Source organism: Molothrus ater, chromosome Z, assembly GCF_012460135.2.
Source record: "Molothrus ater isolate BHLD 08-10-18 breed brown headed cowbird chromosome Z, BPBGC_Mater_1.1, whole genome shotgun sequence".
In the NCBI taxonomy this organism is placed as follows: domain Eukaryota; kingdom Metazoa; phylum Chordata; class Aves; order Passeriformes; family Icteridae; genus Molothrus; species Molothrus ater.
In genome coordinates this window covers 63,688,207-63,712,390 of record NC_050511.2, presented here as the reverse complement: position 1 = coordinate 63,712,390, position 24,184 = coordinate 63,688,207, and the positions used below count along the sequence as shown (strand labels likewise).

Below are 24,184 nucleotides of genomic sequence, written 5' to 3'. Positions count from 1 at the left end.
GGTTTTTGGACGTATTTGGACCAGCAGAAGTCGTCGGACCATTTGCTTACGGCTGCATGCTAGCCTTGAAAATCTTCAGTAGTGTAGTGCATGAGTCACGTGTTATGTGTTAATTGAATCCTCAGAGAGAGTAGTTAAACCCTCTTTAAGAGTTCATATACCTTCTCTTCCACAAGTACATGGTTTATAATATTGCGTTGCCATTATCTACTTTGTACTCCTCCTTTTGTGGTAGTATTTCAGCTCTCTGTGTTTGGCACAGTTCAGGAATAGGAAATTCGTCAAATGATTCTTTATAATTTTAGGGTGTTAACTTGATGCGAGTTTGCATGAGTGAGTTTGGTCTCTTCCCATAGTTACTATTGCAGTAGGCATTCTGGATGCACATGGTGAAAGATGTCTAATGCAGTTAGGAAAAAAACCCGAACACTGGGTATGATTTGATACGAGTTGAACTCCAGAAAGCTACTGCATTATCTGTTTTCTGTCTTCTTTTTGATGCATAAAATAAAATGAGACCCTGGTAAGTTTATTAAAAAACTTATCATTCTATTGCTGGATTTTATGCTGCACAGTCACTGATTTTAAAGAAAGTTCTGAGTACTCTGGCTGGTGGGAATGTCTTTAATGGTGTTTCACTGAAGTGTTAGTTTTCACTCTCGAGACTTTCTTACAAAATGGTATTTCACAATTGAGTCTAAAGGAGGTAATTGTATCTGTTTAATAAAGTAATGAAATATTTCTAAGCAAGTTCCTTTTTTTTAAAGGTAATATAGTGTTTTAAAATTCAAAAACTTGCTGTGCTTTCCAGGACATACACTGTCTGTGAAGTACATCCAGGGCCCAACCTGAACGTGGTCGTAGGTGCTAATGGCACAGGCAAGTCAAGTATAGTTTGTGCCATCTGCCTGGGACTGGCTGGAAAACCTTCTTTCTTAGGGCGAGCTGATAAGGTAATTATGAGCTTTTGTAATTTTCACAGTGACTCTCAATTTCATTCAGAGCGCTGTCTAGCAGAGGATGGGGGAAAGACTCTCTTCCTTGATTTACTTTACTTTTATAAAAAGTGAAGCATCTGAATGGAAGAGTAACCTAGTCCAGAGACAAAGGGGAGTTATTTTAATTAACTACTAGCTGTCTTGTATAAATTATGAAATGAAAAAACCTAAATTGTAGGGCAGTCTGAGTTGACTAGAGATTTTATTTGAAGATGACTAAGCATCCACAGTGGGGTACAAAAATGCCACTTAATGGCCTAAACATTTGATAAGAAGTACCAACTAAAGAAGGAATAGACAAAGTCAAAAATTCTAAAATATGTAGTACCTCTAGAAATAACATACTAATGTGTCTTGAAAATTCAGCTGAAAGCATAGAGGCACTGATCTTTGATGTAAATGGAATTTGGATTGCTCTACTCTATTTTCACTTTTTACTGTCAAGATAAGCATTGACACTGTAGTAGGAAGGTAATATCTTGACATTTTCAAATTTTTGCACTTGCTTTCTTGGATATTCTTGTTGGATGCAATTTCTCTGAGTAGGTTTGAAGCAATTAATCTGGGTGCCTGAATGATTGCACATGTTCTCTTGAAGCTGCTCAGTCATAAACAAATGGGAACATGGGAATTGACTGCATGGCAATATTGTGTGTTGGTGTTTCTCTTTAATTCTCATGATGTATTTTCATACTATTAGAATTGTCAGTTCTAGTACAGGTACTCAGCACTGTCTTTTCACTTGTCTTTGTTCCCCAAATTCACGAGAACTTCTTCCTGTCTGTGGATCTGCTGATTATAATTTGTTCAGTTTTGGAGGCTCAAGTTGATCAGAAATTGAGTGGAGGAGGTTCTAATGCTGATGGTGGAGGATAGTAGCGTCTTCCTTTATTTTTAGTTAGTGCTTTATTTTGCTTTTAATTGTGAGTTTTCAGTAAACTACATTTTTTAGTAGGTCCATTATACAAATGTGTATTCTTGTAAGATAATACATTTTATTTTGCAATAACAACTTGTAAATTAATTTTGTAGGTTGGTCTGTTTGTGAAGCAGGGGTGCATGAAAGGCATAGTGGAAATTGAACTGTAAGTAGTAAAACTCTTTCCTCGGGTGCTTTTAATTGGATCATTTCCCCACACAGTTATTCACAAACTTGTGAGAAAAAAATTTGTTGTGCAGAGGTTTGTCTTTAAGCTTAATTTGTCATTTTTTAATTCCCACAGGCTTCGGAACATAAAGTTATATAATTCTCACACAAGAAATAAGCAGTGATAGATACTCATGATCTTGCTTTCTGAAGCATTTCACCTTGTCTTGATGTACAAAAAATGCATAGAAAAAGATAGTTCTGTATGGTGTGTTTATCTTTTGATTACATTTAAGGTTCTGATGATTTTGTCACTCCTGCCATCACTATGTGGTGGTTTGAATTCTTTTCATTAAAGAAAAAAGACAAAAGTTTTAAAACAGATCGATCTGTCTTCACTTTCTTATACCAATACTGCTGGTAGGAGGGGCTTGCCTACATTCTCACTGAAAACATCACATACGGATAGAAAAGAAGTAAAAGAAAAGATCTGACTAATTCCATGTAATGCAGTCCTGTAGGTAAGCTGTCACAAAACAGAGCAACTGGAAGTCTTTTGGACTTAAAATTCCATTAGTAGCTTATGCATAGGGCAATACTACATGCATCTTTTTTTGTGTATGCTATGGCACAGGTGACTTTAATAAGCCTTAGCCTAGTCTGTTGGCCTGAATGAAAGAGAAAGTAGAGATAGTCAACTGATTCATAGCCTGTGTTAATTTGCATAACAATTGGCCACCCTGATCAGAATTTTAGAGAAAATTTATTTTCTCTAAAAATAAAATTTTATTGAGACAAAAAAAAAAACCCCACAGCAGACCTTGGAAAAATTTGTCTGTCCATTGGTTATTGTGGGAATGATCAAGTAAGACCTTCTTTAGTGTTTGGCCAGGCAAGATGTATTCAGGAGATAAGATGTCTTTCAGTTGTTTTAACATAAATATATTCCAATGATACTTGAAATTCTGGAGAGAATCTTGCAATGTATGAAGATTTAGCAGTTCATAGCTCATTAGACCTAGCATGTCATGGTTGCAGTGTAGTTGAGTCCTTTGTCTGATTGGTAGAAAATGTTTAAATACAACATGTAGGATGGGAGACGATGCAGAAGATTGCTTTTTCGACAGGAACTAAAAATTGAAGTTCTGTAGGTATGTGTTGCCTTTGTTGAATTTGGCACCTGAAATGTAGCTAAACCCAAGTTATGATAGTAAAATGATGTTATTTTAATGAAAGGAAGGAGCATGGCTTTGTAGGTCTTTGGAATGAAGCCTCATAAATTAAAATGAGGTGACGCAGGAAGTAGTAGTTCAGTAATCAAGAAATAGGATTATATCCCTATGGTGCTTAGTCCAAACACCAGCAGCAGATGTGTACTCACTTCTGCATTGAACTTCATTCTTAAATGTCCTGAGGTACATGGTCACTCTGCATGTCTGTATTCCCCATCCTTAAGAGTATGCTTAACAGGCACTAGGCAATTTTTAAATCAAAATTGTAAACCAAAATTCCAGGAGTTTGACTTAGTTGTTATTGCTGCATCTTGACGGACTAAATTTTTGAAAATAGGTATGGAGCTAGAAAACGAAATGAAAACTAATGTATCTTCTGTGGTTTTTAAAAGCAGAAAATGAAAATAAGTATTTTTGTGTTGTATGCTATTTTTTTCTCTAATCAAGTATATATGCACAGCTTACTGATGTATTTCTGTGTACTGATACTTAAAGATGTACTGTACCTCCTTCACACCAATTTTAAAACTTATTATTCTCACACAGATTATGCTTTTATAGAAACTTTTATAAAGTTCATATTTGTAACAACTTTTAAGTATTTCATACATTCAGCATGAGCATCTCATTTATGTAAGTAGCTTCTGAGTTAAGATTTGCAGATATTCTTGATGTTTCCTATGTGAGTTTAGTTCATCACTGAAGTACTGGATGTTTTCTGAATCATGGAAATAGGAATCTGATGCTACTGTCCAGTTAATTTAGATTAAATTTTTAGCTATCTATAAATTTTAACAATACTTTGACACTGGGTAACCTTTAAAGGTGGAACACTTTTCAGATGTTCTTGGAAGTGTAAACACTTCTTTCTATTAATCAGGTTTAAGTCACCAGAAAATATTCTTATCACACGTGAGATTTATGTGGTGAACAACGCATCAGTGTGGTTTATCAACAGAAAACCAGCAACCCTGAAAACAGTAGAAGAAAAAATTGCAGAGTTAAACATCCAGGTGGACAATTTGTGCCAGTTTCTTCCTCAGGTATGAATCAATTTTGAAAGACAGTGGGTGCAAATGGAGTGCTGTGGTTTGAGAAGATTTTGTTGCTGGTTAGCTTTAGCAGCACTTTGCCTAGGTCAGTGGGACAGCACAAAGAACAAGAGGGTTGAGGCAGCCATGCTGGTGTAATGGTGAAAGAAAAGAGGAGCTGTGTGACCTTTAAAGCTCACTAATTGGACAATTTTGTACCTGTTGACTCTGAAAGGAAAGATGCTGATGTTCCCTGTCTTTGTGTTCAAGTAGCAGCACTTGCTAATACAGCCTTTCTGGTAATGTCAGCAGTTTGTTAAGCATAGGGCTGAAAGATGTATAGGATTGAATTATGTAAGAGTAAAATCATCCTAATGGAAAGTAAGTCTTAAAGGAGAGAGATTAAAGAATACTACTGGCAGTTTTTGTATTTGAATGCATGTTCAAGCAGGTCAGGATTCATGTCTGGAAAGCTAAGTTGCCTCACACTGCACCCTAAAGTTGTGATAGGTTCTTTCCCTGTTCATGTGGATCATCAGGAATGATAGTGAAAGGAAACCTTATCAGAGCCTAGCCATGGGGTTTTTGTTGAATTCAAGAAGACGTGCAGAAGAGCATTAAAGTTTAGAAATCTAATACTGCACAAATAAAAATATGCCAGGTGATGTATCGTTCACTTTCAGCTATGCACAGTATTTGTTTGGAACCTCAAGCATACTCTGGTAAAACACCTTTGTGTTTAAAAGAACTTTTTCTCTTTAGTGCAGTCAGGTCAGTCAGTATTACTGTCAGTGTTGATAGTTCTGGTTTGTTTGTTCTCTCCCAGTGTATCAACAGCAAGCACACTTCTTGCATCAGTCTCAGTTTTGAGCAACTCTGCTCAACAGAGTATTTCAGAGTATTTCAGTATTTCAACAGAAATACTTCCAATAGCCTTGTCTGCCAGCTTTAATAATAACTTCTATGTGGCTTAACTTTCGAGTTATTTATACTACAAAAGATTTATACTGCAAGGCTGCTTCAGCATCCTGAGAACAGAAATTTTCTGGAAGGCTTGATGGCTACTCCATGAGATAATCATTAACTATAACAGAGTTATTTAGCATAGAATAAATCCAGTATTACTGTATTGCACTGTTCTAACTAATCCTATATTTTTTATAACTTTTTAAAATTTTGTAGGACAAAGTTGGAGAATTTACAAAATTGAGTAAGACTGAGTTGCTTGAAGCCACTGAAAAGTCCATTGGTTCTCCAGAAATGTACCAGCTTCATTGCGAACTGAAAAATTTCAGAGAAAAGGAAAGAGAACTAGAGGTAAATATGTTCTTTAGACAGCAGTGAATGTAGGAAAAGTGAAATAAATTTTACCCTGACATGTAACAGAACTAGAAAGTGGAATTTATTTACAAAGTCTGTGGTAAGTTGATTTTACCAAATAATGCTCATCTTCTCTCAGAACTCGTTCACTCTGACACTCCCATGCTTGTAAGTACGAAGATGTTTGCAGATGGTCCAGACCCAAAAGATGAGGAATGCCTGTTGTCAAGTACTCCTTTATTTGGGATTTTTGACTGGCAACAACTTTCCTAGACAAATATTTTATGTCTTCTGTAAGTCCTTGGCTTATGAATTAAAGCATGGTCCTTTGCTTTAGTGTTGCTCACTTCCTCGAAAACTAAGAGACAGACAAAAAGGAAAAGGACCAGTGTTCTGGGAACAATATCTGTCCCTTGCCATATAGGCCATTCTTTTAATCCTTTGTTCTCCTATTCCTGTCATTTTGGATGGTTCCCCTCCAGTTACTGCTGTACTAAAATGTCTCCTCTGATGTTAAATTTCTGCTTTAATGTACAGGTGAGATGTAGACTATTTTCTTGGAACTGTTTGGATACTGTAAAACTTGAAATTATATATTACAGAACTTGTGCAGAGAAAAATCCACCTCATTGGAGAAAATGAAGCAGAGGGTTGAACGGTACAAGCAAGATGTTGAAAGATACCATGAATACAAGCGCCATTTAGACTTAATAGAGATGCTTGAGAGGAAAAGGCCGTGGGTGGTAAGTTTAATTTCCAATCTCTTTCTCACTTAACCTGTTTTCTCTAAGACTGTGAAATTAGAAATAGGCCAAAAGTTGCTTTAGAAGAAGTGTGACTGGAGTAATTTGAGTGTTATTGCTTAATGCTTAGTGCAAGCAGGCCAGTTCTTGAAATTCTGTTCTTGGTCTAACTGTGATGTTTGCTTACATACCTAGCTGCAGTCCTTTTATTCTGTGCAGAGACAACTGGTTTAAGCTCTAGACAGCTCTGCTTCTTCAGCTGTAACTTTTTACGTTTTTTTGTTAAAATTTTTTGGTGGTTATGTTCCTCTTAAGTTATTAGTTGAAGTTTAGTGTGCCTGACAGACATGTCACTGAATTTAAGTTGCTAATCTCAAAAATATTAGCATTTGAGCAGAAAAATATTTAAACACATTTGAAAGAACCTAGAGTAAAGAGCAGGTCATTTACACAAATCAAAGTCAACATTTCTGAGGAGCACTTTAATACTACCTTAGTTTAGTGTTGAATGATCAGTCAGATTAAATGATTCTAAACAGCTCAAACTGATGGAGATTTCAGTTTACTGAAATAATATGTTGTTTGCCTTGTTTGCAAGCTTAGGGTTAATTATATCGTATGTAAGTATAGAGATAATGAAATGTAGATATAGAACTTCCAGAAAACTTGATTTACTGCTCGTGAAGAATGCAGAAAACTTACTTTTGCAATTTTGCATATAACGAAGCCTCACATGGCTATGCAAAGAGCATTATGGCCTTTGCATCTTGAGCAACTGGGAATCCCATCACTGCCTGTCGCAGACATCTTTTTATGAAAATCCTTTCTTAGGATTTTTTTCCTTCTGAGAAGCTGAGAGGCCTCAGAGACAAAATGTAAGCAATGGTTATCTGCTGCTGTGGAATGCAACAGGTGGATCCGTGATTGGTCTCGTGTGGATCTTTGGAATTAGTGACCACTCACGGCAGAGCTGGCTCTCTCTCTGTCCGAGCCACAGACCTTTATTTTCATTCTTTTCTATTCTATTCTTAGCTTAGCTAGCCTTCTGAGATGAAACTTTTCCTTCTATTCTTTTTACTATAGTTATAATGTAATATATATATCATAAAATAATAAATCAAGCCTTCTGAAACATGGAGTCAACATTCTCGTCTCTTCCCTCATCCAAAGACCCCTGTGACCACTGTCACAACTGCCTTCAAATCACCTTGCTAACAGCAGAGGGATTTAGGAGAAGCAGTTTAAATAGATGGATGGTAGTAGGTGTTAAGGAAGTAGGATATACCTTCTTGTGATGTCAGTACTTGCTGAATGGTAGGATTTTTTCTTACTACATTTGTTAGCCTGATGTTGCCTAATGAATGTAGACTGATGCTGATTGTTCTCTCTTGTAAGATACTTGCTTATACAGAGCTCTAAAGGCTTGCTGGATGCTGGTAGAAGAAGACTAAGCTAGTGATTTTATCTGCTGTCAATTAAGTTACCTTCTACAAACTAGAGAACATTGCTGTTAGTTATGTCATACTTAAGCAAGTTTAGTCAGACTTTGATTATTAAACACCTTACTTCCACTGCTGTCTTCTAGACAGCTTATATTGCTCAGTATGTTAAAGGCTTTTAGTGGTTGCACTCAGTTAACTGTAACTTTTTGGCCACCGAATCCATGGAGACAACAGTGTGCTTTGACACCTTGGTGGAGTTCTGATTGATAGTACAGAATCAGTAGTGTATATTAGATTCACAAAAAAGAGAAGAGAACTGGAGGTAAATGTGCACTTTAGAGATGCTGAGAGCAGTAACTGTAGGGAAATTCTAATAAATTTTAACACGAGATTTTTAATGTACTTAATTTACATTTGAAATTGAAGGGCATTGATGTAATTGTTTTACTAGTTAGAGGATATCTGAATTACGGGCTATAATAAAATTTCGCATTCTCTTGCTGTTTTGTGATTTGTTAAACTGTGACAGAATTTTTAGTGTTCTCTTACATTGCAAAAATACCAAGCTCTTTCTAAGAGAAGAATTGCATTGTTCTACAAGAGCATGGGTTTTTTTTTGTTGTTTTGACCTAGCACTGTTTAGTCCTTAGAATAAATTGGTGGGTTTGTGTTTTAAAATGGGGTTTACTGAAATTGAGAATAGTATGGGAGTTTATTCTTCCTTCTGTTGTAGCAAAGATTCGTTAGCTTTACTAAACTATTTAGCTGCTATTCTTCTCTGGATTTAAACCAGATTCTAAGGATTGGAAGTCGATTGTAGTTAATATACTAGAAGAGTAAGATCCTCATCAGTAGATAGAAATGTAGAGGAATAATCATACGATGTCTACAAAGTGTCAGTATCAGGTGGCTGCTTCAAATCCGAAGTGGTGATTTGATGTGAAGATATTTCATTTGCTCCATCCTCCCCTAAATGCAGATTTCAACTTGAAGACTAAACACACCTATCTGTTGAATTTACCTTTGTAACCAAGCAGAGTAGCTACACCTGAACTTACAAGTCAGCTGGAAGGCAGATCTATAAATGCTGCATGATGTTGTGAAATAGAGAAACAGACATCCTGGAACTATGATAACTCAAATATGACATTAGACTGTTTTTTAATCATAGAGGAAAAGAGAAGTTTAGTGATGAGCTTTTTCATGTTCTGATAACTGTTGAAGTGCATTTTAATTCTGAAGACTCTACTGCTTTTTACCTGAGGAAGATTTTTTTTCTAGACACTGACAACTGCTTCTATACGTGGAGAATTATACACCATTTTCACATATATCTGTGTCTAATGAGTTTTTGAACATATACTTTAAATTCCATAGAATTCCATAGTTCCTGGAATCATGTCATGTAGTTTTGAAAATGTGTTTTGGTCAAGTTATGTCCATTCTTCTTTTCCTCCCCTCACGTTTAGAATTAAGAAAAATATTGGTTCAAGATGCAAATATCTCTTGAGAAAGCTGAAGTGCTTTTGGAGTTCTGCAGGTCTTTAGTGGAGTGCATAATTACAAGCATCAAAGTTACTTGAGTACAGATACACAAGATCTCTGTATTTTGGTTGAGTCAGAATTTCTTAAAGTATTAAAAGGATTTGCTGTGTAAAGATTATGTCATGACAGTTCTGTGGAACTTGCTTGTACTTTGTATTTGTGGACTCTGAAGTGTAATTGTACATGTGTGCATTTGCTTTAATATTGAAATAAAATGCCTTATTTAGAGCAGAGCTAAATTTTAAGCTTAATCTTTCAGATAAGTGAAAATATAATCCTTTTATCTCTGTAACTTTGTAGCAGTGGCTACTGACTGTACTTCACAGGATTACAGAGGCTTTCATCAAATACTTTTTGACTTTATGAAAAAGATACTGTCAAGAAAGACCTTGGATTTTGTAGCCTAGGTTGCTTTATCTGTGATTCATCAGGTTAGTTAAGTAACTATGAAAAAGTGCTAACACATAAAGCCAATTCACCTGTTAAAATTAGCTTCCAGGTGGTCTTCATGTAAAATTATTACTATTACTGTTACTGTTGTAATATTAACCTCCAGGGCTTGGAATAAACTAGGCATATGTTCTGAATTAGGGGCAAAGTCAAACAGCCTTCCCTTCCTCTGTCCCCCTGCATACTTGAATCTACTCTCTCTGGACCTCTGAACATCTTATTTTTTTCCTCATGAAGCTTTCATAGTCATGGAATATATTGTTCTCTTATGTTTCTCAGTTTGGAGGGGCTGGGGAGAGGTTCCCCTTCTCTTTGTTCCTTCCTTTTTTAAGTTTTTTTTTCTCTCCAGAGAGTATAACACACACAGAAAAATCACTTAGAATGACTCCTTTAGCTTAAACTACTTTCTCTACAAAATTCCCATCTTCTTGAAGTGGAGGTTCTTGGTCACCCTACTGCTTACCATTTCTTTTCTCTCATGAATGTATCTTTAGTTAAATTTCCTGGATAGCAATGGATTTGGTGTTTGTGGTGTGTGGTGGAGTTTTTTTTTCCCAAAAGTATGTTCCACTCTCTCCCCTTGGTTTACTTCAGCAGTGGCTGTGTCTGTTACTTGCTCTGACAATCTGTCCAGCTCATTTCTTTCTCCCAAAATTGTCTGTGGTTATTTGCTCCTTAGCTTTTAGACTCCTGTGTAAGTAGTCTCAAACTATGAACAGAGAGGGGCTAGGGAGTTTTTTCCATGATCCCAGATGAACTTGGAGACAAGGTAATTGCAGACAAATGGGTTGTTTCTTCTGCTAGTTGAATTGCATATTATTTAAGAAGTTTTAATAATGAGTCCTTGTTCGCTGGGGACTGAATGATCCCTATAACTGTTTGTCATTTGAAATAGTAACAGTATTAATTACATAGTTGCTCTAACGCTAGTTTCTGAAAGAGATATTTTTCTAAAACTCATGAACAGTTAAATAAAATCTTTGGACAGTATAAAACACTGCAACAGAATGCAGCAGTTTTTTATTGTTTTACTTTCAACTCCTCCAAGGAATATGAAAATGTTCGTGAACAGCATGAAGAAGTGAAACAGTGCCGAAACCAAGTTAAGAAAGAACTGAAGTGTCTGAGAGAAATGCAGGCCCCATGGACAAGAAGAATCCAAGAAGCTGAAGAAAATTTAAACAATCTGGATATGAAAACCAGAGATAATGTAGGTATTGAAGTTCTTGTTTAACATAGGTAATATTTCAGGTTCTCTGTGTTCAGCTTTGTAAAATGTAAAGTAATAACCTCATTTTTCCTAGTGTGTCATAATGATGTTTCAGCAGAAATTTTCCTGAAGCACCTGTGCCCTTGGTTTTTAGTGCCTTTTCTGTGTCTGTTCAAGGAATATATTCCTTAGTAAACCTTTAGTAGCAGTTCTTCAGTCTGCTCTTGGTTTTGTAAAAGCAAATCTTTAATGTACATTAAAGAGAAATTTTAAAATCTGCTAGGATATTTTGTTTATAGTTTCCCCAAGTTAAGTACTTCCATTAAATTAGATGCCTGTTTTCATCCGTCCTGTGGTTTGGGTTTGTGGGATGTTCACTCCTCTTATCTTCTTGAAATATGGTTTTTTTAAGGTAAATTACAACTTTACTGGCCTAAAAGCATTCCTCTAATATTGAACATAATTGCATAAGTAGGACTTGATTTTTTAATTAGACAGTAATCGTCCATTAGTTGTGAATATTTTTATGCATAAGGGAATTTAATGGTTAACCTATTTATATGTTACAGTTTATGTAGCAGCTGCTCTTCCTGGGTTTATGAAAAAAATATTATTTCCATATGGAAAATAAGAGTACTGTAATTTCCTGCAGGATTTTGACTAGTATTTGCTATTCAGACTGCAGAAGTCATTGTGTGTATAAGCTGCACAAATTTGTAGTGGATAACCAAAGTTAAATGATCATATGAGAATGTTTGTTTGCTTCAGTGAATTCTGTTTGTAGAATGAGGGTCTGAAACTTCAGTGGCATTTAATACACTGTGAGTTAATAAACTAGTTATGTGCTTCATCAAAAAAAAAAAAAAGCCAAAACACACCCTCACCCTAAATAAAAAACAAACCCAAAACCAGAGCAGAAAGATCAGGCAAAAAACTCCTACAGATTTTTGTTCACAACATTGTTTTTGTTGTGATAAATGCTACACTAACATTAGGAAGTACTCAAGTACCTCATAATTATAAGAAAATTCTTTGGTAAAAGTAATTAGGTTTTGTCTCCTACAGTATTGCAAGAGTTTATTGTGCTGTGAGGCAAAATACCTCAGTGTTCCAAAATGTTGCAGTCTTACTGCTGTTGCCTCTTTTTGGTCTGGTTGGGCTTTTTGTTTTGAAGGTTTTTGTTGTTTAAATGTACTTTCTTAGAGAAAAGTTAACATCTGGAAAATTGAAGTTGATTTTCATAATGCAACAATGCCTTCATGCTTGTGAATTGATAAACTTTGTTCTCACTGCTTGGTCGTACTGTGTTAGGTTTTACCTGTATGTATCAAGCTACTCTGTTTTTTTGGAACTGGGAGCAGTTCTACTTAACCATTGGTACCGCTGTTCTTGGAAGTATTGGGCTGTATTCACATAAAAGTAATCTTTTTTGTTAAAGGTTCTACTTTGTTTCTATAAGAAACCTAGGACAGGCAGTGATCATTTTAGTTTTAACTTGCAGGGAGCTTGCTCAGCGTAGGCACTTCCTACAAAAGAGTGGAGGAAAACCTAAGAGAATGTTCGAGATGATTAATTTATACTCGTGAATCAGCATATTTTTCTTTTCAATCTAAACTTGTTGAGTAAAGCTTTCATGTACTCTATATTCAAAAGGTTAACTGTGTGCTAATTAATTATTAATTAATGAATTAATAATAAATAAATAATTTATGTCTGGAAATCGGATTAGGTACATTTGTTCTACAGTATTCCAGTAGCCAAAAATACAGGAAGAAGGAAAGAGGATAAATTGGAAATAAGTAATTTATTGAAGACTAACTGAAATACTCTAATATGACTTTCCAGTGATGAGTTAAAATTTTGTATTTTATTCATAACTAATAATATTCTGTATATAGTAGTATACTAAGACACTTCCAAACCTGTTTTTTCTGATGTTAAAATGATATGTTCAAGTCTAGATTGAATAATTATAATTTTGTCTTGAGCTCAGAGTCCAGAATTGTGGAAAAAGATGTAAGGGAATGTATTATATATGTTGTTATGGCATTAGCTATTTGCAAGATACCAGGCAAGTTAAGAAGATCTGAGAGATGTATTGCTGCTTTCTGAACTTTCGTGGCAGTACCTTTTTTTCAGCTGCTGAAATGGCTTTCCCTCACACATACTTTGAGACTTGGGCTGTTGAAATGTCTTTGGAAAGGAGAATCAGTGCTGGTTGCACTGTCAGGAGATAGCAGCTTAAAGCCATTATAAGCTACTTAAGTCTTGCACTGTCATACTACATCAAAACTATGTCGTGATTAGTGCCTCACCTTTTCATAGACTGCTTGAATTTTTTGTAACTTAAAATTCTGTCTTTGTACAAATGCAGGCATTTGGCAAGAATTTCACAGGTGAATGTTCTGTAAGCCAGAAAGAGTTGATTAATTTCAATTTGACATTAAGGGAAAGCAGTTTAATATTTAAGTCTGCTCTATTCTGGATACACAGACCAGGGAATATAATTCTCTTCAGATCCTTTGCTCGAGGCTTATATCCATTATCAAATAACTTTAATTCTGACTGCTTCTTGAGATCTTTATCTTAACATGAGGATATTTATGTGAGAGCAGAAATAACCGCACCTTCATTTTGTTGTTCTTGAAGTTTGTTGGCAAAAAGCCCAGTATGGATTTGTAATTTTGTCTGGAAGGAGCTGAACAGCAAAGAAAGGTGGAGTAAATCTGGGAATTATATTAATATATCCAGACATTGTATTACTTTTTCTCCTGTCTCTTTGTGTAAAAACCCTTTCAATTTCTGGATTAGAATAAAAATTTTTAGTAAGACTTGGTGGTTTGAGTGGTATGTAGAATGTGGAAAAAAGAAACGGACCCATTTTATAGGAAAAGTTTGAAATGGTGTATTTTCAGAACAGTTTCTTCAGGCTCTTTAAAGGCATTTGAACAGAGTTAACTATGTAATGCAGCTTTCTAGCAATATTTAATGGTGTAAAGCAGTCTTTTTTGGTTATACAATGAAAATCATAAAGACAATTCTAATTGTTTGTCTGTTCTGTAGATAGGTTTATCTAGAAACATACAACTGAAAATACAGTGGTAAATGAAAAACAGAATTCCGGTTCCTTAGTAGTGCCCCAATTTTGAGAGCCTTCAGAACCGTTTTGTGAACATTGTGCATCAGTTTCCCGGAGAGAGCTTCCTCTTCAGGCTGCCTCTGTGAACTCTTTGAAAAGAGCATCACAGAATCATTACTTCATAGCAGTCAACTGCAAGACCCAGATGTATTTCTTCTGTGTTGGCTTTACGCAAACTGTCTGTATGAGTCTTATAATTTGGGGGCTTTTTTGAGGTTGGAGTAGAGAAAAAATTCTGCATAGTTTTATTTTCTCCTTTTTTTGATGCATCTTAGTGTTTTCAGTATGACTTTTTGTAGGAAGACGTTCCTTCTGCTGGGAGTGCTGTGTTGGTTTCCATGTATGCACTGGAATTTACTTACAATCTTTCCATCCTTCTGCAGTGTTCCAGTATTCTCTTCACAGTGCTTCAGCCTTGAGGGTTTAGGGAAGGAGGAACACAGTTTTCAGAGAAAAGATAGTGTATTTCCCCTGTGTTCAGAACTCAGCTGTGTGAGTGCCTGGGCAACTTGACCTAATAAAACCATGCTCTGAGAAGGGATAGGACTGGGTAATGCCAAGAAATTCCTTCCAACCTATATTGTTCTTCTGCTTTATAGAAGCTGAGGATAGAGAAAGAACAGAGACATGGATGCCTACACATGAGCCAACAAGTTGTCAAGCTCAGTTGTGTAGGATCTAGCTCTAGCACAATGCAGTTCAGAGGTAGGATGACTTGGACAAAACCTGGTTTGGCTATCCTGTGCCTAGGAGCTTAAGCCTTGCTCGCTCTTTAGGATCACCTTTCTTTGCAAAATTGGTTTGGAGAAAGAGGCAAGAACATTTTATAGTTGTAGGCATCTGAATGTAACATTTGTATTGAAATCAAGGATGGAGGTATTTCAATTTCAGATTAGGCGCTTCCTCTATGTCATGCCAAAATTTGCAGACCTATAGCGGAATGGTTGTGAACAGTACAGTATGAATGCTGTTATGCAAGTCTTGACAAATTGCTGAAATTATACATGCTACAGATACAGTTAAAAATAAGAAATGGGAAAGGATGGCTTTGTCAGTAGTAAAATGGGGAGTAAATACTTAGTTGTGCATATACAAGATGTTATTCAAAATCTCACTGCTTTTTACAAATATAACTGAATTTATGACTGTAAATTTAAATATCTTGCTATATGCAGACTGCTGAAATCAGATATATTTCCCAGAAATGTAAAGAGAAACAAGATGCTTTGGAGATGAAAGATAAACAGGTAAGACCCTTGCTGACTTTTCTTGGTGTTTGTTTTTGGGTTTTTTGTCTGCTCTTCTGTTAGCAGAGTGGCAAATTTCAATGAAGATGCTGCAAGTGCTTGTACTCTTCACTCCCTCTAGTACACAATGTATCTTTACAACTCTCTCAGTCAAACAGGAATTACTAAGAGAGAGGTGTATACTGCATAAATTATGTTGCCTACTAAAATAGACAGTGTGTGTATATATTGATTGACAGAGACATATGCACACATGCCATTTGTGATAGGCTTTCCTTGAAAAGCTACAGCCTCTATAGTGTGAGGGGTTACTCACACTGTAGAGGCTGTTGGTTACTGCTTCTAAGGATATACATATTGCATCCTGTAAAAGAAACATCCTTGCAAGGCTGTGAAACAGTCTCATCTATGCACTTGGTCAAGAAATGTATAGTAAATGAAATGTATAAGGATGCAAAGTCAAAACTTCCATGTTGTGTTTGGGCTATAGATTTTACTTAATCATAGACTAAACTTCAGATGTATTAAGCAATGGTTAGTCAGTTTATTAACCTTTAAGGTTCTGCTTTTGTGAAAATGAAGGAACTTCAAAAATTGGTTTATAGGCTTGATTGTATTTTTGCTTATGTTCTTCAACTGCCATAGTGCTATTGGAACTGTGTCATAGTGCTGTTGGAACTGTAACAGACTCTTGGGGTTTGGGTGCATGGTTATGTCAGCATTTAATAGCAGTTGCACAGGTATCCTAGGTATTTGTTGTAGGTTCTGTATACCAAACTCATTTCTTGTTTGAAATACTCCAAATTTTTAGATTGAAGAAATTAATCAAGCATTCAGAATGAAAAAAGATGAAGAAACAAACAGGCAGAAGAAAATACAACAAACTCAACAAATAATAGAGGAGTGGCAGAATGACCTGGATACAATGGCAATCTGTGAGAATCTTCAGCCACAAATCGATGCTGTTAATACTGAGCTGAAAAAATTACAAGAAGAGAAGGCAAATATTGATAATGATGTTAGTGATCTAAGAGCAGAAAAAAACAACCAAGAGCGGGAAGAGAAAAGTAAGTTACTTAAGGTTTTTCTTTGTCAATTTATTTTATTATTTTAATGCATCTGCTTGTACAGAATCTCCTTGTCCTGCTGTAATGAAATAATTCAAGGTGTTTACTTCAACTACTACTTGTAGTTGGCCTACATGTATAGCAGTCCTCTCTCTTGTTAACAGCTGTATTAAAAATAACCACTTTCAAAATTGAACAAGAAGATGCAAAATTAAAATTTGACCTTAAAACTATCCTTCAAGGAATCAGCATTTCTGATATCTGGAAAGAGAGTCCTTTGGCAGTTTGGAGGTTTGGGGGATTTTTTTGTTAAAAAGGAAGGTCTGTAGTTAGCAGGTTGTGAAAAGCAAGCCAAACCTGATGGAGAAAGCAGTTTGCTTTGAAGAGACAGTATTTTAGCTACTTCATATATTATATGTAGTATATTAGCTGCTGATGCTGCAATTGTCCTTCTTAGATGAACTTTAGGTAACCTTAATTCCAGAGTTTCTTTACATTAGTCTGGGATTTGCAATTAGTCCTTACTAATAAATGAAATTAAATTTAAAAACTGAAGCTTGACAGCTAGTGAGGGTGTTGTGCAGCTGTCTGGCCAGAGAGATGCGTCCCAGCTAGCTCGCCAGCACAGCTAGCAGCACAGGGGGGCACTTAACCCGATAGCTGTGCTTCGGGTCAGCACTTCAGGCAATCGCCCTGCGTTATAGCAGGGGACGTTGCCAGGTTCAGGACGAGGCCGAAAAGTGGCTGCGGACAACAGGAAAAGAAGAGGGCACTCTCTGGTCAGGGCAAATCCAGGTTTTTTGAGGGTCCTAGGGAGGCCAGCAACCAAAGAGGACGAGGGCTGGGATTACATGAATTTATAAAGGGTGTGGGTGGTAGGGGTGGAACCAGTACAGGAGCAAATGGGAATCTAGAGGGGAGCGGGGCACATAAGACTGACATACAGAAAATACCAATGGAAACAACTTAAAGGAGGGGCCCTGGCCCCTGAACCAATCACTCCAAGCTCTCAGCTGAAGTTTCTGGAAAGAAAGGTGGTAGCGAGGAGTGACTGGAGGGCACTGGGGCAAAGGATACATCCAGTCGCTAGGGAAACCAAGGCAGAGTATAAAGAGATACAAGGGTTGACATGGCAACTGGGGTGACAGGCAGTAACTGGGAGGGGAGGGAGAGCCAGGGCAGAACCATTTTAACATAGAGGGCGAATGGAACGAACAAACACAACACAACATCTCCCCCTTTTTCGTTTAAAAAAAGAAAAAGAAAAATAATTGATTGCTTAAACAGACGTGAATTGAACTTGGTTATAATACTCGGCATCCAAGTAAGGATCTCCCAACCAGGGACGGCTCAGAGGGGCAGGGTCCCATTGATCTTCTTCAGGGGTTTCTGCCTCCTCTGACTGTCCTTCTTCAGGAGCCATGACCTGGTTGATGTCTGGGGTAGGAACGATCCTACCTAGCAGTTTCTTGATTAAATTCCAAACGATAGAACATTCAACTAAAGCTACAATCAAAGAGGATCCAAAGGACAGTTTTCAAAATTGACCCCACCCAACCCGAAAGGCCCCATCCTGAAAAGATGTCCCCCAGCCAGTCTGACATCTCTTTCTTGATATTGTGAACCAGATCTTGCATTTTGCTGTCCTCACGTCTTCAGCCTTGGATGATAAATTCAAACAGCAGAGGCCCTCGAATTCTTCACAACGATGATATGTAGGAGGAGCAGAAAGTCAATTGCCGCTCTGTTTTGAAGAGTCGCCTTCCTTGTTATTTCCTTGTCTGATAGGAGGTCCAATAGAGTGGCTGATGTAAGATTGTCTTGCTTAACAACCCAACACTCTAGGCAGGCCAATTCAGAGACTTGGCTGCAGATACCCAGGGCAAAAACAATGTAACTGCAACCATTTTTGGCTTTGGCCAATGATTCATTTTGGCCAATGACTCTGGGTCAAGATCTTTAAGATCTCTTTTGGAACGGGCCGAATTTTGTGTGACATTTTTCAATTTCCAATCTCTGATTTGGGTCACGTTGGGTGTAAACAGTGACAGCCTCCCGATTGTGCAGGGACCTCCGATAAGGTGAGAGGGGATGCCTGCCCAAGCTCGGTCTCCGCAAATTAAAAACACACCTTGGTGTAGAGCCAGGGGCTTGCTTCCAGGGGCGAACGGTGCATGGATTTTGATGGCACTTCCACAGCATTTCTCGGCACTTTATTTGTTCTTAGACTGCCGAACGGAACTGGGGTGAAGGGCGGAAGAAACTGAAAACAAAAAGAGGCGTTGGCAGAGCCAAGCAACTCAAATTCAAGGGGTTCCGAATTTAAAGGGACCAGCCCTTTGATTCCATTCCTCCAGGCCCACCCCGGGGTCAAAGTGTAACGGAGAGGAGATCTCTTTAGAGACCAGGGAAGTGCATGAGGTGGCGAGAGGAGAGGGAAAGTCACTGGGAGGGAGAGGGATCCCCACAAGGCACGACGACATCGGGTCCTCTGCTGAGCCGGTGTCTAGGCATATATGATCCTGGCCGAGGGCTTTGGCAAGAGTCCGCCAGATGTTAGTTTTCGGCTGGGGGACGATCCAGGGGTCCAAGGGTGGAACGATGGACCTGAGTGCTGTTGCCAGCAGGATGATGTTGGTGGGGAAATGGGCCATCCGGGTGAGGGTCACTAAAACGATAAGAGAATAATTAAAAGACTGACTGGAAAATTTGAGTTCTGCCCTGAGGGAAGATTAAAGGAGGTCGAAATCAAGGGAGAAGCGTTTCCGCCTCCTTCGCCCGCAGGCCTTCTCAGCCTGTGCCACTGCTCCAACCTTAAGTGCCTTCTTTGGGAGGAAGGGCCGGACCCACTTGGATGGTACCCACTTGAGACCCAAGGGAGTGGACACGCAAGCGTACCCCCTCCTCCAGGTGACCAGGTCAAATGGCCCTTCCGTTTTCCAGGTCTCTGGGTCCTTAACTAGGACCAGAGGCCTGGTCTTCGACTGCAGCTGTTCGTGTTGCCCGAAGTGTCGCACAATAGGAGGGTTCAAATTCTCAAAGGAACAGTTTAAAAAGTTGATGGTAAAAAGAGCTTTGGCGAGACGGACATGGGGGGACTCCACCTTCATGGCTGTTTGTTGTTGCTCAAGAACCCTCTTCAGGCTCTGGTGGGTCCTCTCCACCACAGCTTGGCCTGTCGGGGAATAGGGGATGCCAGTCTTATGTTCTATTCCCCATTGCTGCAGGAAGCTCCTCAGTTCCCTGGACTTACACACTGGGCCATTGTCAGTTTTGATGACCTTGGGGATGCCCAGGACAGTGAAGGCCTGCACGAGATGTTTTTCGGTATCAACTGCTCTCTCACCTGTGTGGGCAGAGGCATAGATGGCACCAGAGAAAGTGTCCACTGAGACATGTATGTAACTCAGCCGGCCTAAAGAGGGGACATGTGTTATGTCCATTTGCCACACCTTGCAACTAGAAAGGACTCGGGGGTTAGCTCCAGAGCTGAATGATGGGAGCTGATGGGACTGGCATTGGGGACATGTAGCCACAATCACCTTGGCCTGTTCTCGAGTAAGTTGGAACTGCTGAACAAGGCCAGGGGCATTCTGATGGAATTGCTGGTGGCTGATTTTAGCTTGACTGAACAGGTCAGGGAGCAGGGCCATCTGAACAGGGGCGGCAAGGGCATCTGGTCTTCGATTGCCCTCCGCAATGAACCCCGGCACGTCGGTGTGTGACCTGATGTGCATCACAAAGAAGGGTTGCTCTCAGCGGGAGACTAATACAACCAATTTGGAGAGCAAGTTAAACAAAGGAATATTAGACACTTCTTGAAGAACTGCATTTTCGGCTCTGGACACTACACCTGCAACATATACCAAATCTGTAAGCAAATTGAAGGGTTCAGACAACCTCTCAAAAGCCCTGACAACTGCGTTGAGTTCAGCTACCTGTGGAGAACCCTCCACCTTAGCGACATCAGCCTCCCACCACTGAGTTTGAGGATCCTTCCAAGTCATCACTGACTTGTGGGATGCTCCAGACGCGTCAGTAAAAACAGTCAACGCTTTCAAGGGAGTTCTGCTCTGAATCCCCTTTCCCCTTTAATGATGGGGAGAATTGAACGTCTTGGTAAATAATTTGTGGGCCAGCCGATCGACAGCAATTTGGCTGGTGTAGCTATCCGGAGCAAATTGAAGCATTTCATTAATCTCAAGCAGTTCTTCAAAAGTTTTCTTTTTGAACTGGCCAGATTCCAATTTGATGGGAATGTGAATACAGTCAAAGTCACAACCAGCCAACTCCCTGATCCGCGATCTCACTTTTCTGATCAGTTCTGCCACCAGCTCTGATGGCTGTGTCATCCTTTTGGACCTATGATGGCTGAGGAAAACCCACTCTATAACAAAGAGGGTCCCCTGAGCCCCAGTCCTTCCCCTTGATGTTTTCATCCCATAGGAAAATCACCCCATGGAGGTGTGGCAACTTTCCTAATATGACAGATTTGAACGGCACGCCTGGTTGGTATCTGTGGGCCTGCCTGGCCGAAATGGACTGTTGGATTTTCTCCAGTGCTGCCTGAGCCTCTGGGGTAAGTGACCTAGGAGAACTAAGCTCCTTTCCCCCTTTCAATAAATTGAAAAGGGGGGCTAGGTCATCAGTTGGAATTCCTAGCCAAGGCCTTACCCAATTCAAAGACCCACACAGCTGATGGACATCTGCCAAGGTCTTGATGTTGGTTTTGATCGCCAATTTTTGGGGAACAGTGGTCCTCGTTATTTCCAGGCCCAGGTACTTCCAGGGTGACATCCTTTGAATCTTGTCCTGCTGGAGCTCAAACCCTGCAGCAACCAATGCATTGATTGTGAAGTCAAGCACGTGGGCCAGTATGTCTTCAGTCGGAGCACAAACGAGGATGTCATCCATGTAATGATAAATGATGGCATCCTCGGCAGCTGTATGTATCGGGGACAGCAAGGAAGCAACATACCATTGGCAGATAACAGGGCTGTTCTTCATTCCCTGTGGAAGAACACACCAATGGTAGCGCTTGCTTGGGGCTTCACGGTTGATGGAGGGAATCGTGAAGGCGAAACGTGAGGCGTCATCCGGGTGAAGGGGAATTTGGAAAAAACAATCTTTGATATCTATCACGGCCAAATTCCAGTTTCGGGGGAGCATCGCCGGGGACGGCATCCCTTGTTGGAGGGGGCCCATATCTTCAATGATGTTATTAATTTTGCGGAGGTTGTGAAGGAGCTGCCACTTATCTTTGTTTGGTTTTTTGATGACAAACGCTGGGGTGTTCCACTCAGACATGGTCTCCACCAGGTTGCCCATAAGTAACTGCTCCTTGACGAGCTCATTGAGCGCCTTCAATTTTTGTTTATTGAGCGGCCACTGCACTACCTGTACTGGTTCATCAGATTTCCAATTCAGTTTCCAGGTAGGGCGCCCCTCAGTGACTGCAGCCTGAAAAACCTGAGGAGCCACTGGAAGGTCAATTCGGGCTCCCCATTGGGCAAGGACGTCCCTCCCCCACAGGGGTTCCGTGTAATCTAAAATGAATGGGTGTATAGATGCCAATTGCCCATCCGGCCCCTTTATTTGTACGGTGCTCTTAGACTGTTTCGCCAATTGTAAACCCCCAACACCATGAATGTGTCCAGCCACATCTTGCAATTCCCAACGCGACGGCCATTCCCGGGAAGGAATGATCGTCACATCTGCCCCTGTGTCCAAAAGGACTCTTAAGAGGCTTGTGGTCTCCCCCCTTCGAAAGCTGACATGTTATTCAGGGTTTCTCCTGCCCCGGGACCTGAGCCCAGGCTACCGAAGGGTGACTGTCTTGCAGTGATGAAGCAGGTAGTCCTGGGACCCAGGTCAGCTCAGGCACAGGAATAGCCTGAGCAATGATCTGTCCTTTGGGCAGGAAGAGGGGAGGACGGACACAGTACAGCCCCATTGAAAATTGCCCCGGGTTGGATGTCAAGAGACCCGGGACAATGTTCAACTCAAATGGTGTAAACTTTGTGTCTCCGATAACCACATACTTACAGCTGATCTGTCCCCAGTTACCTGGGCACTCCGGGCACACGGTCACTGATGGAAATCAGAGTCCTGGAGGTGGAGTGACTTCATCAGCTGCAGCCTGTAAGGTTCATTTTTAGAAAGACTGGTTAAAACTGGCACAGGTTGGAGACAAAGTAAAAAGACAAGTCTGGTATTTGAAAGTCCCATCTGGTTGTGGCAGCAGGTGGCTCTCCCTCTTTCCCCTCCCCGCAAGATGGTAACAAACCCGCCTTATTTATGTCTTTGCGCAGGGGGGGACTGCACTCACACCTTAGTTTTTTTGCAGGGGTTTCCCCTGAAGCCCTTGCTCTTTTTTAAATTCATGGAATTGCCTCCTTAAGAGGCAGTTGGGCATCCAGTGCCCTAACTTCCCGCACAGATGACAAGGGGAAGTTGTCCTCTGGGATGGTCCAGGGGTATCAGGCCGTGGTGGATGGTTGTTTGGAGGAGCACCAGAGTCTGCAGACGAGACATCCATGGTGTCTACAGTGGCAACTCTTTGAGGTGGTGGTTGAGCCCTGTGGTCAGGGTCTCCTGACATTAAGGAGACCCTGCGCGCGCAGACCTCGAGCATTTGTTGCAGGGGCAGGGTAAGGATGGCATCCCTGCAGGCAGAGTTGGCATTTGTCAAGGCCATTTCCTTGAGGAGTTCCATCCTGTTTCCCTCGCCTTGTACCTGCAACTCAATAGCTTTGTGCAGCCGTTCAACAAAGGTGATAAAAGGTTCGTCTGCGCGCTGGGTAACTTTAGAATAGAAAACCTGAGACACCGCTGATGGCAATTTTAAAAAGGCTCTCTCAGCTGCTGTACTACTCTCCCTCAGCACTTCAGCAGGGATGGCCCTGGCCTGAGAGTGCCCATCGGCCCAATTCCCCATCTCACACAGGTGCTCAGTGGAAATAACCCAACCATCTAAATTATGCTCAGTACGGGGGTTATTCCACAGGGATGGGAGGATCTCCACCACTTCCTTTTTCCATGCTGCTTCCCATAGTACAAACTCAATGGGGTTAAGCAGGCATGAAAAAAGGGATTGCAGGTCAGAGGGGGTAACCTCCGACTGAGCCAGTGTCGCCCTCAGGATCCCCCAGAAGTATTCACTCTCCTGGGAGAAATCCTTCTGGGCTTTGCATAACTCCTTTATTTGATGGTGGGGAAAAGGGGTCCATTGGGCTTGTGTTCTCCCCTCCCTCTCAGGGTAGTAGGTGACTGGAGCCGTGGTAGGGATAGAAACTGGCTCTGGATCTCAGGTCCCTACCCGCCCCTGGACACCAGAGCATGGGAACCAGAAGTGGGAGCATAGGAACTGGAGGTGAGAGGAGAGGGGAGTGGCTGGAGGACTTGGCGGGGACATCAGTTGACAAGGGTCCTGCCCATGGGGAGGCGTCAGGAGGTGTGGTTTGGAAAGAGGGAGGAGAACTGGGAAGAGTCACCGAGGGAGGAGGAGCGGGGGGAAACAGGGAGGAGTCAGCGGAAAGGAAGGGGTTTTTCCGGGGGTGAAAAGGATTGTGGGGAGAAGATGGGAAAAGTGCAGGAGAAACTATGCGGCTCCCTCAATCTTGGGCTCCATGGGAGCCATCTTGTGGAGGGAGGCGAAACTGAACAGAGGGTCT

At 40.2% G+C, this 24,184-nt stretch overlaps 1 protein-coding gene across 1 annotated transcript in view; it reads left to right on the top strand.

Moving 5' to 3' along the window:
* The window catches only part of SMC5 (structural maintenance of chromosomes 5), a 49,884-nt gene that overhangs the window by 568 nt on the left and 25,132 nt on the right, over positions 1-24,184 (top strand). The window contains exons 2-9 of the mRNA XM_036403654.1: positions 812-953; positions 2,031-2,083; positions 4,198-4,360; positions 5,531-5,665; positions 6,271-6,411; positions 10,897-11,058; positions 15,373-15,444; positions 16,256-16,511. Coding sequence (XP_036259547.1) covers positions 812-953; positions 2,031-2,083; positions 4,198-4,360; positions 5,531-5,665; positions 6,271-6,411; positions 10,897-11,058; positions 15,373-15,444; positions 16,256-16,511 — 1,124 coding nt within the window. The remainder of the gene's footprint in view (positions 1-811; positions 954-2,030; positions 2,084-4,197; positions 4,361-5,530; positions 5,666-6,270; positions 6,412-10,896; positions 11,059-15,372; positions 15,445-16,255; positions 16,512-24,184) is intronic.